Genomic DNA, 12,283 nt, shown 5'->3' on the forward strand with positions numbered 1-12,283 from the left:
TCCTCAATGCTTTTCAATGAGAAAAAAAGTGTAATTGTAATTTCAGTTTACTTCCTGAATTGACATGAAATTGACCCCAACCCTGTCTTTTTACTTATCTATCCGCTGTCTTTTCACCTTTGGACAATTTCAGGCAAAACTCTAGTATTTTCTGCAACAAAACATTGCTTTGGTTTCTATGATACTTGTTTATGTAGATGAGCCAAAGAATGAGGACGATACTGTGTTCGTTGAGGACAACGTCATTTGGACAAATACTATGGAGGTAATGTTTTTTATAATTTTGTTGATGTCTTTTTTGTACTACATTTCATGTCTAGTAGTGAACCAATTCAACAAATATGGTAACTTAAGATTTAACTAAGAGGGACGTTATTGTTTTCTTGTGACGCATAACAGAGCTTTCCTGTAAAAGACAGACATACTGTAGATATTGTCGCCTATGTTTGTTTTTAACATGTTCTTACCTTGCTATAGTGGGGGTGTGACAGATGAAACCCAAAATAAACTGCACGTGACAACACCTGACAATGGAAACAATATAATTCTTTGAAATCAAACAAAGCAAAACATGCATGGATCTTTTGCATGTCTCCAAAGCTTGACATTATGACAAACCTCTCTATACAGGTTTTGTGAAATAAGAGTCACTAGTATGCTTGGCTTTGCTGTTGCTTGTGCAATCAACCATTCTCTATGATTTGAAATCATTTTTATTAAAACCTTAAATGCTTAGGACAAGTTCATACTAGCATCTCACCCGTGTCTAACAAACTAACCTTGCTAGTAGCTTTTGTATCCTCTCCTTTATTTTTCTTCTTCTTCTTCTTTTCTCACGTGGGTCTACTTTATGGTTGGTAGTCGTAGCAATTCTTGGATGTGAGTGCATGAGTGGGTGTGCGTGCGCTTGTGCCCACGTGTTTGCGTGTGCTTGTACAATGTATGTGTGTAGTGTGCGTAATGGGTGTGTGCATGTGTGTTGTCCCTCAGGGCACCATTAGGGGCATTTATGGTTGGGAGAGCAGCTTACGCCAGAAGCCACAGGCGCGCACTGTGTTTCAGGCTGGTGCGGGCACCTGGGCCAAGCCACAGGCTCTTGACAACGACAGCAAAAAGGACCAGGAGTCCGAGGCTGCATCGGTAGGTACTCTCAGAACTCCTACCAGTGATGGCTGGTGTGTTGGGATATCGGAGGACGGGCACATTGTAATGACTAGAATTGAAACCATGTGTTTGATACCGTTCCATTCATTCTATTCCAGCCATTACAATGAGTCCATCCTCCTATATCTCCGCCCACCAGCCTCCTGTGGCTCCTCCACTTGAGGGGAGCCCTTCTGACCTCTGGCGAATGGGACAATGAAAGACGCAGCATAATTAAAACTCAAGAAAACCTATATTTTGCTTTAAAGCTGTGCGTGGCTGTCAACGACACGCCATTCTTTCTGTGCATGGCTCTTGTGATTTGCTTCTAACCTTCTAATTTCCTTTTTAACCCTTTATATGGACTTACGTGGTCTCCCATTTTCTTAACTCATTCTCACTGCTCTGAAATTGCGTTGCTTAAATTAATGTTGACAAAAACTGACAAACCTTGCAAACAAAGGGCCATAGTTGCCTATTACATGGAAAGAAGGATATGTACAATTGTAGTCACCCATAAGACAACCTTTCAAGTGTCTTTGTTTACATTTTCAGGTTCATCAGATATCAGTGGATGTGTTCGTCACTGTCTTCAGGCATGGCATTGTCAACTATTTTATCTCTGTATTCAAGTATAAATATTTTTGACTTTCAGCCCCCGAAGAAGGAGAATCATACATCCAATGTGTCTACACCGAGCTCCAGGGGAGCAAAGAAGGGCATTGATTACCAGGTTCCTACTTTCACAAATATTTGCTATGCATGCCAACATGCTTCCTTATCATATAAACCCATGTGATTAACCCTCCATCTCCCTGGTTTTCACCCTGTAGGATGGGAAGGGTTTCCCCACTGGAGATCTGGTGTGGGGAAAGGTGAAGGGCTTCTCCTGGTGGCCTGGGCTCGTGGTGCTCTGGAAGTCCAACAAGGCACCACCTGTATCCATGCGCCGGGTAGAGTGGTTCGGAGACGGCATGTTTTCCGAGGTGTGGACTTGACTTGACTCATTGTAAATAGCAAGATTGACCTGCAACACAGATTGGTGTTTGATCTAAATGTTTCCTTTGTTTTGTGTTGCAGATCTATACAGAGAGACTTCTGCATTTTGCAGCTTTTTCAAAGTGCTTCTGCAAGAATTCCTATGCCAGCTTGCCCACCTACAAAGATGCCATCTACCAGGTCCTTGAGGTGGGACATGAATGCTATTATCTATCACTATCTTAACATTTTAATGTACAACTCTGTAATATACTAGCCTGGTCCCAGATCTGTTTGTGCTGTCTTTCCAACTCAACTTGCATGGTCTTTGCGTGACATTGGCAAGACAGCACAAACAGATGTTGAACTATGCTAGTACTGCACTGTTACATCCCCATATATCACAACATTCCATGCTGTATAATACCACAAAGCACCACATCACCACTCATATTTCATGTCAATGCAGTTGGCTGGTGAGCGCTGTGAGAAGTCCTTTCTTGCAGCGGGGAATAAGCAGGAGTTGCTTAGGTTGATGCTGGACTGGGCCCACAGTGGATTCCTGCCCACTGGACCAGATGGGTTCAACCCCCCACCCCCTGCAGGTATGTGTGGTTTAGACTGAAGTTGCCCCTCGACACTGATCTTTAGTCAGTTTAGCATTTTCCTTACTAATGGTTAAGGTTAGAATTGGGGGAGGGGAAGCTGATCCTAGATCTGTACATAGGGGAAATTTCACCCCGGAACGCTTTGTGTTCTTTCATTATATTTCCACAACAGGGTAACACTTATACCTGTGTAGTAACACTGTAGGTACACTAGTAACAACAGGTGTTCTCATTTTCCTTTGATTTTGTTTAATTCCCAAAGATGCCAAAGACTCAAAGGCAGAATCTTCAGACTCGCCTCTGGCAGACTACCAGCCCCCAGCTAAGAGGAAGTATGTGAACAAGAACAGACCATCCTATGGGAGTCAGAGCTACAGCAGAGGTAAGCCCTACACCCACAGCAATCCAGATTCATTAATACATGTATAAGGGCCGTTTTTCTAGTTACTCTGTCACTATAGAATGATATTTGCATCAATTAAATTCCTTTCTTTTGTGGTTCACAGAGGCAATGGTGCAAGAGGTTAAGAAAGGGAAACATATTAAAGGTATTTAACATTCTTTCCACTGTAATTGTACTTTTTTGCTCTCTATTTCTCTGCACTTTTGAAAAATAGCATATAATGGAATCAGTCATTTTACTAATGTATACAATTCCTTCTTCACCTCAGAATTCTGTTTATCATGTGGAACCCCCCACATCCACACCTTCCACCCACTGTTTGAAGGGAGTCTTTGCCTGAAGTGCAAGGTAAACTTACTACATCTTCTCATTCATTTAATGACTGTTCAGTTTATTTATGCAAATGTAATCCACGTAGACATGATAGATCATGTCTGCTTATCATCTGAAAGATTGTTGACATGAATGACCTTCGTCCCCATGGTAAAGCTGTCCCTCCTAACCTTTGCAGGAGAACTTTATTGAGACTTTGTACAGATACGACGAAGATGGCTACCAGTCCTACTGCACGGTTTGTTGTGCTGGCCAAGAGGTCATTCTGTGTGGCAATGCCAGCTGCTGCAGGTAAGCAATGCTCAAGATTACACTTTCCCCTCTCTTTTCTTTCACTCCCATTTCCTCTTTCACATGCTTATCCTCTCTGTTGTTCGCTCTCTCTCTTCCTCTCTCAGGTGTTTCTGTAAGGACTGCCTGAATATTTTGGTTGGCGATGGAACCTTTGACAAGCTGAAGGATGTTGACCCATGGAGCTGCTTCATGTGCTTACCATCCCAGTGCAACGGATCACTCAAGCTGCGAACTGACTGGAGCGTGCGAGTGCAAGAGTTTTTCGTGAACAACAGTGCTCTAGAGTTTGAACCCCACCGAGTGTATCCCTCCATCCCTGCCCATCAACGCAGACCCATCAGGGTGTTGTCTCTCTTTGATGGGATTGCCACAGGTTTGTACATTCTCAATATGGGCTTTCATTTTTCTTTGGGAGATAGTTGCAGATAAGTGATTTTGATGTGTTTTATGAGACTGCAATGGCATCTGTTTCTTCTGTATTCTGGCAAGTTACTGTGTGCAGAAAGGTCAGGGTTTGGTCGTTTTGGTTTGTGTGTCAGTGACTGATCATTTTCTATGTCCATTGTGCTCTTGCAGGGTACCTTGTGCTCAAAGACCTGGGCTTCATCGTAGAACGCTACATTGCCTCTGAGATCTGTGGGGACTCGATCGCTGTGGGTATGATCAAACACGAGGGCAAGATAGAGCATATCAATGACGTACGCACCATCACCAGGAAACACGTGAGTTCAGCATACACACACACATTCATGTTCAAACAAATTACAACACACCCACCAACACACACACACACACACACACACACACACAAACACACTCTTATGATCATTCTCTAACCTGTGTGTGTCTGTGTGTTTGCTGTGTTTCAGCTGGCTGAATGGGGTCCCTTTGACCTCCTGATTGGAGGAAGCCCCTGCAACGACCTGGCCTGCGTCAACCCTGCTCGGAAGGGCTTATTTGGTAAGGAACCTCCTGACTTCAAAGTAAATGGAGTGTTTCTACTAGACCAGTGGTTCTCAAACCTCTCCTCGGGGACCCCCAGCCGTTCCATGTATTTGATCTATTCCAGAGCTAGCACACTTAATTCAACTTGTTAACTAATCATCAAGCCCTTGGATAGTTGAATCGGGTGAGCTAGTTCCGGGCTACAGCAGAATTGTGAAACTTCTGAGGTAGGAGTAGAGGTTTAAGAACCACTGTACTAGACAATGTAGAGAGCTAATGTCTGGAGAACTTTTATCAAGTCTGTTATCACATCGTTTTATCAGCAGTTAACAGGGTAGCCTACTGTTACATGCACGTGTCTGTACACGCTAACCTATCCATTGGCCTATTTAATGGTGTTTCATTGGTTTTCTCTGTCTCTGTTTCCAGAGGGCACAGGCAGGCTGTTCTTTGAATATTACAGGATGCTGAACATGATGAGGCCAAAGGAAGATGATGACCGTCCGTTCTTCTGGCTCTTTGAAAATGTGGTGGCCATGCGCGGTCATGACCTGGCCGACATCTGTCGTTTTCTTGAGGTAAAGATACTAGCAGCTATTTCATGGTCAACGAGGCCTCTCGCTCTCCCTCTTTCTTTCTCTCTCTTTTTTTAACTCTCTTGCTCTTTCTCACTCTCTCTCCCTGGTCAAGAGATTTGGGCGGTATGTTTGCATCTTTATTTCATTATTACTAATAATCTCATCCCATCTGTTTCCAGTGTAATCCCATCCTAATAGATGCAGTAAAAGTGAGCCCAGCTCACAGAGCTCGCTACTTCTGGGGAAACCTCCCTGGCATGAACAGGTAAACATATATACGACTAACACATAGACACATCCCCATACACCTTCACACAGTCCTACTGATAAGCACTAACACATGCACTTTCAATGTCATCTTGTTTTTCATATGTTCAACTCATCTACATGTGAGAGTTCACTCGTCTGTATGTGTTTCTCTCCTTAGACCTCTAGCTACCTCTCTGGATGATAAGGTGAACCTGCAGGATTGTCTGGAGCCTGGACGCACGGCCAAGGTAGACTGATAAGCTCTTGCTTCTAGATTTTCTTATAATTCAGTTCAGCCATCAGCACTTTACTGGCAAGAGGTTGAAGTTAAAAGGTTGATGTTTAGGTTACTTCTAATGTATATTTTCTTATTTATGAATGAGTTTCTAGCATCAGATGTGATTGGTGAGTATGTCCATATTTAAAATATGGTTCAAGATGTGATTGTTATCTGTCTGTTCGTTCCCTTCCAGTATAACAAAGTTCGTACCATCACTACCAAGTCCAACTCCATCAGACAGGGGAAGATGGGACCCCTACCTGTCGACTTTAATGGCAAGGAGGACTACCTTTGGTGCACAGAGATGGAGAAGTAAGTATTTTATATTGAGAGTAAAAGGGTAGGGTTGGAACAGCATAGAATATAGAAGTGATCACAGTGTAATTACATTGTTTTAAAGTTTTATAGTTATCATTATTCCTATACTGTGACTGATCATGGATACTGCTCTCTTGTAAAAGTCAATGTACTTACAGTGTGGAAGTTAAGTGAATGTAATCTGTAATTTCTGCTACAAATACACTTACCCTCAGGTTGTTTTGACATTGTTCTAACATTTTCCATGTTATGTGATTGACCTTCCTGCAGGATCTTTGGCTTTCCCAAGCATTACACTGATGTCAACAACATGGGTCGGAGCCAGCGGCAGAAAGTACTGGGCCGATCATGGAGTGTACCAGTTATCCGGCACCTCTTTGCTCCACTCAAGGATTACTTTGCCTGTGAGTAGGGACTCCACATTCCTGTGTGCTGCACTGTCGTCAACAACAACAGCAACATGAAATAGCTGATTAATGGAGCGCGGAGGGTAAAAACAGTATCATTATCCTGCCCTGCTTTTTAGTGAACGGAACTATCCTGTGTTTCTCAGACTGACCTCACAGAATCATCTTAATATTTTTATCACTGGCTGTATTGACTGTTTTATTAGGTTTTAGATCATGAGCACCTGTTTCAATGCAGTGTGGTCATATGATCATAATATTCCCAGAATGCACTGACACTTTTTGGTTCTTTCAGTTTGTCTGGAGTAGTTCACGTTTATCTATCATTTATTTGATGTTTGGTTTTGTCAACATTTGGTCAATGATGGTGAGATCAGACCTCAAACCCTGCCCACTATCTACCTCAATACTAATCTGTGATCGGTCTGACATCTGCAGAAACACAGTTTTATCTCTATTTAATGTAATGATTTTTTATCATTTATTTTATATTTGAATGTTACAAATAGTCAGATAAATCATGTTCACTTGTAATTATGTGAATAAACCTTCTAATGTTTTGTTATATGTTTGGGAAAAAAGATCTTCCAAGAGAATTAAAGATCAGAAACTCAGATTCAAACCAAGGCAGAAAATGTGCCTTGAGTGTTTGTTTGTATTTTACCTTGGACAATATTCACCATGGTTACAGTCTGTGTGGTGCTATGTTCGGGAATTTAATTATATTATTGTCAGAGACTATAGGCAGGTTTCCATTGACACAGGTTCATTCGACAAAAGCAATGTTGCAACAAAAAAAACATTGCCACATGTATAATGGAAACGGCAGATGTAGGAGACATTTTCTAAAGATCTAATACATTTTATACATTTGACAGGAGTGGATTTTTATTTTGTCTTACGAATAAATTATGATTGCTGAATAATTTTAAAGGTAGGCCTACGCAGGGCATTTGATGTTATCACGTAACTATAAAGCTCCACTCCACATTTAATTCTAAATGCCTACTGCTTACAAAATCCATTTATTCAACTATAAAAAATAATGTTTCTTTGCAGGATGTCCCCTTTGAAGAACCCCTTTTGGTTCCAGGTAGAACCCTTTTGGGTTCCATGTAGAACCATTTCCACAGAGGGTTCTACGTGGATCCAAAAAGGGTTCTCCTATGGGGACTGCCGCAGAACCCTTTTTTCTAAGAGTTTACAGGCTGTCGCCACTTTACTCATGCACAATTTGCCAATTTTACCGCATCATTTTATTCGACATTCTAGGTTTTTATGAAAAAGTGTTTTTTTAAGGGGTGACGTCATTACGTCCAGCTGTTTTCATCTACACAAGACAGTTGAATGCAAACGTTTTAAATGTCGACAAAAAGATCACTGTATACGTTTATGGAGGCATAGTTATTATCTCACTTATTAGAACATGCCATTTATAGGCTTTACTTTAGGTGATATAGTCAAGCATGTGAATGCTATATGTACATGCTATGGGAGGGGCGACAGGTAGCTTAGTGGGTAAGAGCGTTGTGCCAGTAACCGAAAGGTTGCTGGTTCTAATCCCCGAGCCGACTATTTGAAAAATCTGTTGATGTGCCCTTAAGCAAGGCACTTAACCTTAATTGCTTCTGTAAGTCGCTCTGGATAAGAGCGTCTGCTAAATGACGTGAGTACATGCATGCTTTTTCTCTTCAAAGAAAAAGTTGCTGAAACCAGTCCTTACAACTTTGATTTAAATAGTAAGATGTGTGCCTTCTCCCTGTCTTGGAGCAATGGGGAGAAGAACGGTTGTAATCGCAATTGCCCAGTAAACAACTGTTAAAACCTAGATACAATACACGTAGAATTATTTTTCTTTTATTATTATTATTAATTCTTCAATATTTTAAAGGGAGCTGGACAAAGCTCTGAGGAAAGGAGTACATCATCAATGTTTTCACGTAATTGTTTCAGTAAAACAGACAGGCAGCGTGTAAGTCTTTAAAGTGGGCACCTTTTCTGAAAGCAACTGTTTTAAACTGACCTTGTATGTTCATGGAGTGTTGATGAAGGTCACATGGAGGGCCTAGTCATAACATACCCACTTCAGTTTCATGCATGTGTGTGACGTGTGTTGTTATGACAGGTGATCTGTATGTTAAATTGAAGTTATGTTTTTAACTGCAGTGTTCTGTTCATCTCGCTCTCAACAAGTTTGTTGATGATACCACAACACAACCAGCTTTCATCAAAAACTTGAAGCTACGCTACATTCTAAAATCATAAGTACTGTTTGTCATTTGGGGTTATTGAGATTTTGAACTCATTATCAGTTTGGAACCCTTGTTCCCCTCCACCACCCATACCTTCCTCTCGAACTGTATGAAGTGTGTCAGTGTGGTGACTGACATCCAACTTATCTCAACTCAGAGGCAGAACAGATACTGTATACCAAATGTGTTTTTCATGCCATTTCTATTTTTAATAAGCAGAACCAGGTGAACACCGTCTGGACAGTGATTTACATAGGATACTGGCCTTATTAATTGTTTTTTTAAATGAAACAAAAGGAATGAAAAATATTGTTCTGTGTACTGTATGTTTCGATAATACTTTAATAACAATACCTTAAATATGATGTTATTAGGGTCATCACTAGACTCCTATTGGTGCTATATTATTGTTCAATTGTTTTCTAATTTTCATATTTTTTTGCATGGTATGTTAATATTGAGTCAGGCTGTATATAACATGTTTAGCTGTCCACAGGCTTGTTTAATGTATAGTTGTCATAGTCTCATAACCCCATGTAAAGCTTTTGTCCCAAGTCTATGATCATGTTAGAGATGAGAAATAAACTGCCCTAATTGTATTATTTGTACTTTGTCTGTGTTGTTGTCAGTCTGTCAATTGATTGATATATTATACTGTGAATACTGTGTGCCTGGTTTGTGTGTGTGTGTGTGTGTGTGTGTGTGTGAGTGTGTGTGTGCGTGTGTGTGTGTGTGTTTGTGTGTGTGTGAGAGAGCTTGTGGGTGGTCTCTGGCAAGCTTTTGACAATAATACAATAGGTGATGCATACTATTGCTGAAATTGTGGAAGTGTCTGTAAATTAAACAGGTCATGGGTCAGGTGGTAAAAAAAACAAAACATGAGTGGTCGTGCAGAGGTGGCTTGAAGGGAGAAAATGGCGGAAGTGGATGATCTGTTTGATCTGTTTGAACCAGATTGCGTGTCGAGTGGAGATGAGAGAGAATAAGTGTATTACAGTGGCGAATGCCAAATGAAATAAGAGAAGAAAAGTGATAGTGGAAACTAGTAAATCCAAGCCTAGTTCTGATTCTTTTTTGGTCAAAGTGAGGGTTTTGGATCAATGTTGTTACCTTGGAGATCTGATTAAAGCCCCTATAAATATTGTGGATGCGTTGGATGAGGTGGCGTCCATGAGAGTAACGAGAAATGGGCTTATTTTGTTTTTTTTGTGTATCTGCGCCTCAAGAAGATGTCGGATTGGAATGTGTCGGGTGTGGATCTTCGAAGCAGAGCGCCTAACAAGGGGTGGCGCTAGAAGTAAACGCAAAGGATATATGTGAAGAATTGCATCAAGTGGTTGGTGCACACCGACTGACCCGCATGGTTTTTTGATGAAGCGTCTCTCCCTTCTCACGTGTATTTGGGTTTTATGACATACCCTGTGAGAGCCTTTGTGCCCAAGCCCATGCAGTGTGATAGATGCAAAATATTTGGTAATGTGTCAAGTGTATGTAGACGGGAGGGGTATCGTCTGCCAGCTGAGCCTAAATGCTGCAATTGTGGTGGTGAACATGCACCCAAATGTCTGAAGTGTCCTGTTAGGGTGAAGGAGGCGGAGGTGGTAAGAATAAGGGCTGTCCAGCATGTCTCATATGTAGAGGTGGTGAGAAGAGTGGAAGAAAGGAGTGAAGTTGAAGAAATAATGTTAGTAGGAGTAGAGACACTACTCACTCTGCCCCTACTCAGATGGTAATGTGCCGTCGCAACCTTCGCTCTCTCTCTCCCGCTACTCTCTCCTCTTCCATCCTATCATCTCTTCCCTATGCTAAATCCTTCTCCCTCCAATCTCCTGATTCTGCCTCCTCAACCCTCCTATCTTCCCTCTCTGAATCATTTGACTCTCTATGTCCCCTATCCTCCCGGCCGGCTCGGTCCTCCCCTCCTGCTCCGTGGCTTGACGATTCATTGCGAGCTCACCGAACAGGGCTCCGGGCAGCCAAGCGGAAATGGAGGAAAACTAGACTCCCTGCGGACCTGTCATCTTTCCACTCCCTCCTCTCTACATTATCTTTGTCCGTTTCTGCTGCTAAAGCCACTTTCTACCACTCTAAATTTCAAGCCTCTGCCTCTAACCCTAGGAAGCTCTTTGCCACCTTCTCCTCCCTGCTGAATCCTCCTCCCCCTCCCTCCTCCCTCTCTGTGGATGACTTCGTAAACCATTTTGAAAAGAAGGTTGACGACATCCGATCCTCATTTATTAAGTCAAATGACACCGCTGGTCCTGCTCACACTGCCCTACCCTATGCTTTGACTTCTTTCTCCCCTCTCTCTCCAGATGAAATCTTGCGACTTGTGACGGCCGGCCGCCCAACAACCTGCCCGCTTGACCCTATCCCCTCCTCTCTTCTCCAGACCATTTCCGGAGACCTTCTCCCTTACCTCACCTCGCTCATCAACTCATCCTTGTCCGCTGGCTATGTCCCTTCCATCTTCAAGAAAGCGAGAGTTGCACCCCTCCTCAAAAAACCTGCACTCGATCCCTCCGATGTGAACAACTACAGACCAGTATCCCTTCTTTCTTTTCTCTCCAAAACTCTTGAGCGTGCCGTCTATAGCCAACTCTCCTGCTATCTCTCTAAGAATTACCTTCTTGATCCAAACCAGTCAGGTTTCAAGACTGGTCATTCAACTGAGACTGCTCTTCTCTGTGTCACGGAGGCTCTCCGCACTGCTAAAGCTAACTCTCTCCTCTGCTCTCATCCTTCTAGACCTATCTGCTGCCTTTGATACTGTGAATCATCAGATCCTCCTCTCCACCCTCTCCGAGTTGGGCATCTCCGGCGCGGCTCACTCTTGGATTGCGTTCTACCTGACAGGTCGCTCCTACCAGGTGGCATGGCAAGAATCTGTCTCCGCACCACGTGCTCTCACCACTGGTGTCCCCCAGGGCTCAGTTCTAGGCCCTCTCCTATTATCTCTATACACCAAGTCACTTGGCTCTGTCATATCCTCACATGGTCTCTCCTATCATTGCTACGCAGATGACACACAATTAATCTTCTCTTTTCCCCCTTCTGATAACCAGGTGGTGAATCGCATCTCTGCATGTCTGGCAGACATATCAGTGTGGATGTCGGATCACCACCTCAAGCTGAACCTCGGCAAGACGGAGCTGCTCTTCCTCCCGGGGAAGGACTGCCCGCTCCATGATCTCGCCATCACGGTTGACAACTCTGTTGTGTCCTCCTCCCAGACTGCAAAGAACCTTGGCGTGACCCTGGACAACACCCTGTCATTCTCCGCTAACATCAAAGCGGTGACCCGATCCTGTAAATTCATGCTCTACAACATTTGCAGAGTACAACCCTACCTTACACAGGAAGCGGCACAGGTCCTAATCCAGGCACTTGTCATCTCCCGTCTGGATTACTGCAACTCGCTGTTGGCTGGGCTCCCTGCCTGTGCCATTAAACCCCTACAACTCATCCAGAACGCTGCAGCCCGTCTGGTGTTCA

The 12,283-nt window shown here is 42.9% G+C and overlaps 1 protein-coding gene across 1 annotated transcript; it reads left to right on the forward strand.

The window, feature by feature from the left end:
- Positions 1 to 259: 259 nt before the first annotated feature.
- LOC311149913 (DNA (cytosine-5)-methyltransferase 3B-like) lies at positions 260 to 6,541 on the forward strand (the record flags this gene model as incomplete). Its single annotated transcript, XM_084187141.1, has 17 exons — positions 260 to 265; positions 991 to 1,140; positions 1,977 to 2,129; positions 2,224 to 2,331; positions 2,591 to 2,726; positions 2,992 to 3,111; positions 3,236 to 3,277; positions 3,401 to 3,480; positions 3,644 to 3,756; positions 3,864 to 4,132; positions 4,336 to 4,481; positions 4,629 to 4,719; positions 5,134 to 5,282; positions 5,462 to 5,547; positions 5,710 to 5,779; positions 6,005 to 6,123; positions 6,400 to 6,541. 17 exons carry the CDS (start codon positions 260 to 262, stop codon positions 6,539 to 6,541), a joined length of 1,980 nt encoding a protein of 659 aa, XP_084043267.1.
- Between the last annotated feature and the right edge of the window lie 5,742 nt (positions 6,542 to 12,283).

This window comes from Coregonus lavaretus (assembly GCF_964263955.1).
Source record: "Coregonus lavaretus genome assembly, chromosome: 22".
Lineage (NCBI taxonomy): Eukaryota > Metazoa > Chordata > Actinopteri > Salmoniformes > Salmonidae > Coregonus > Coregonus lavaretus.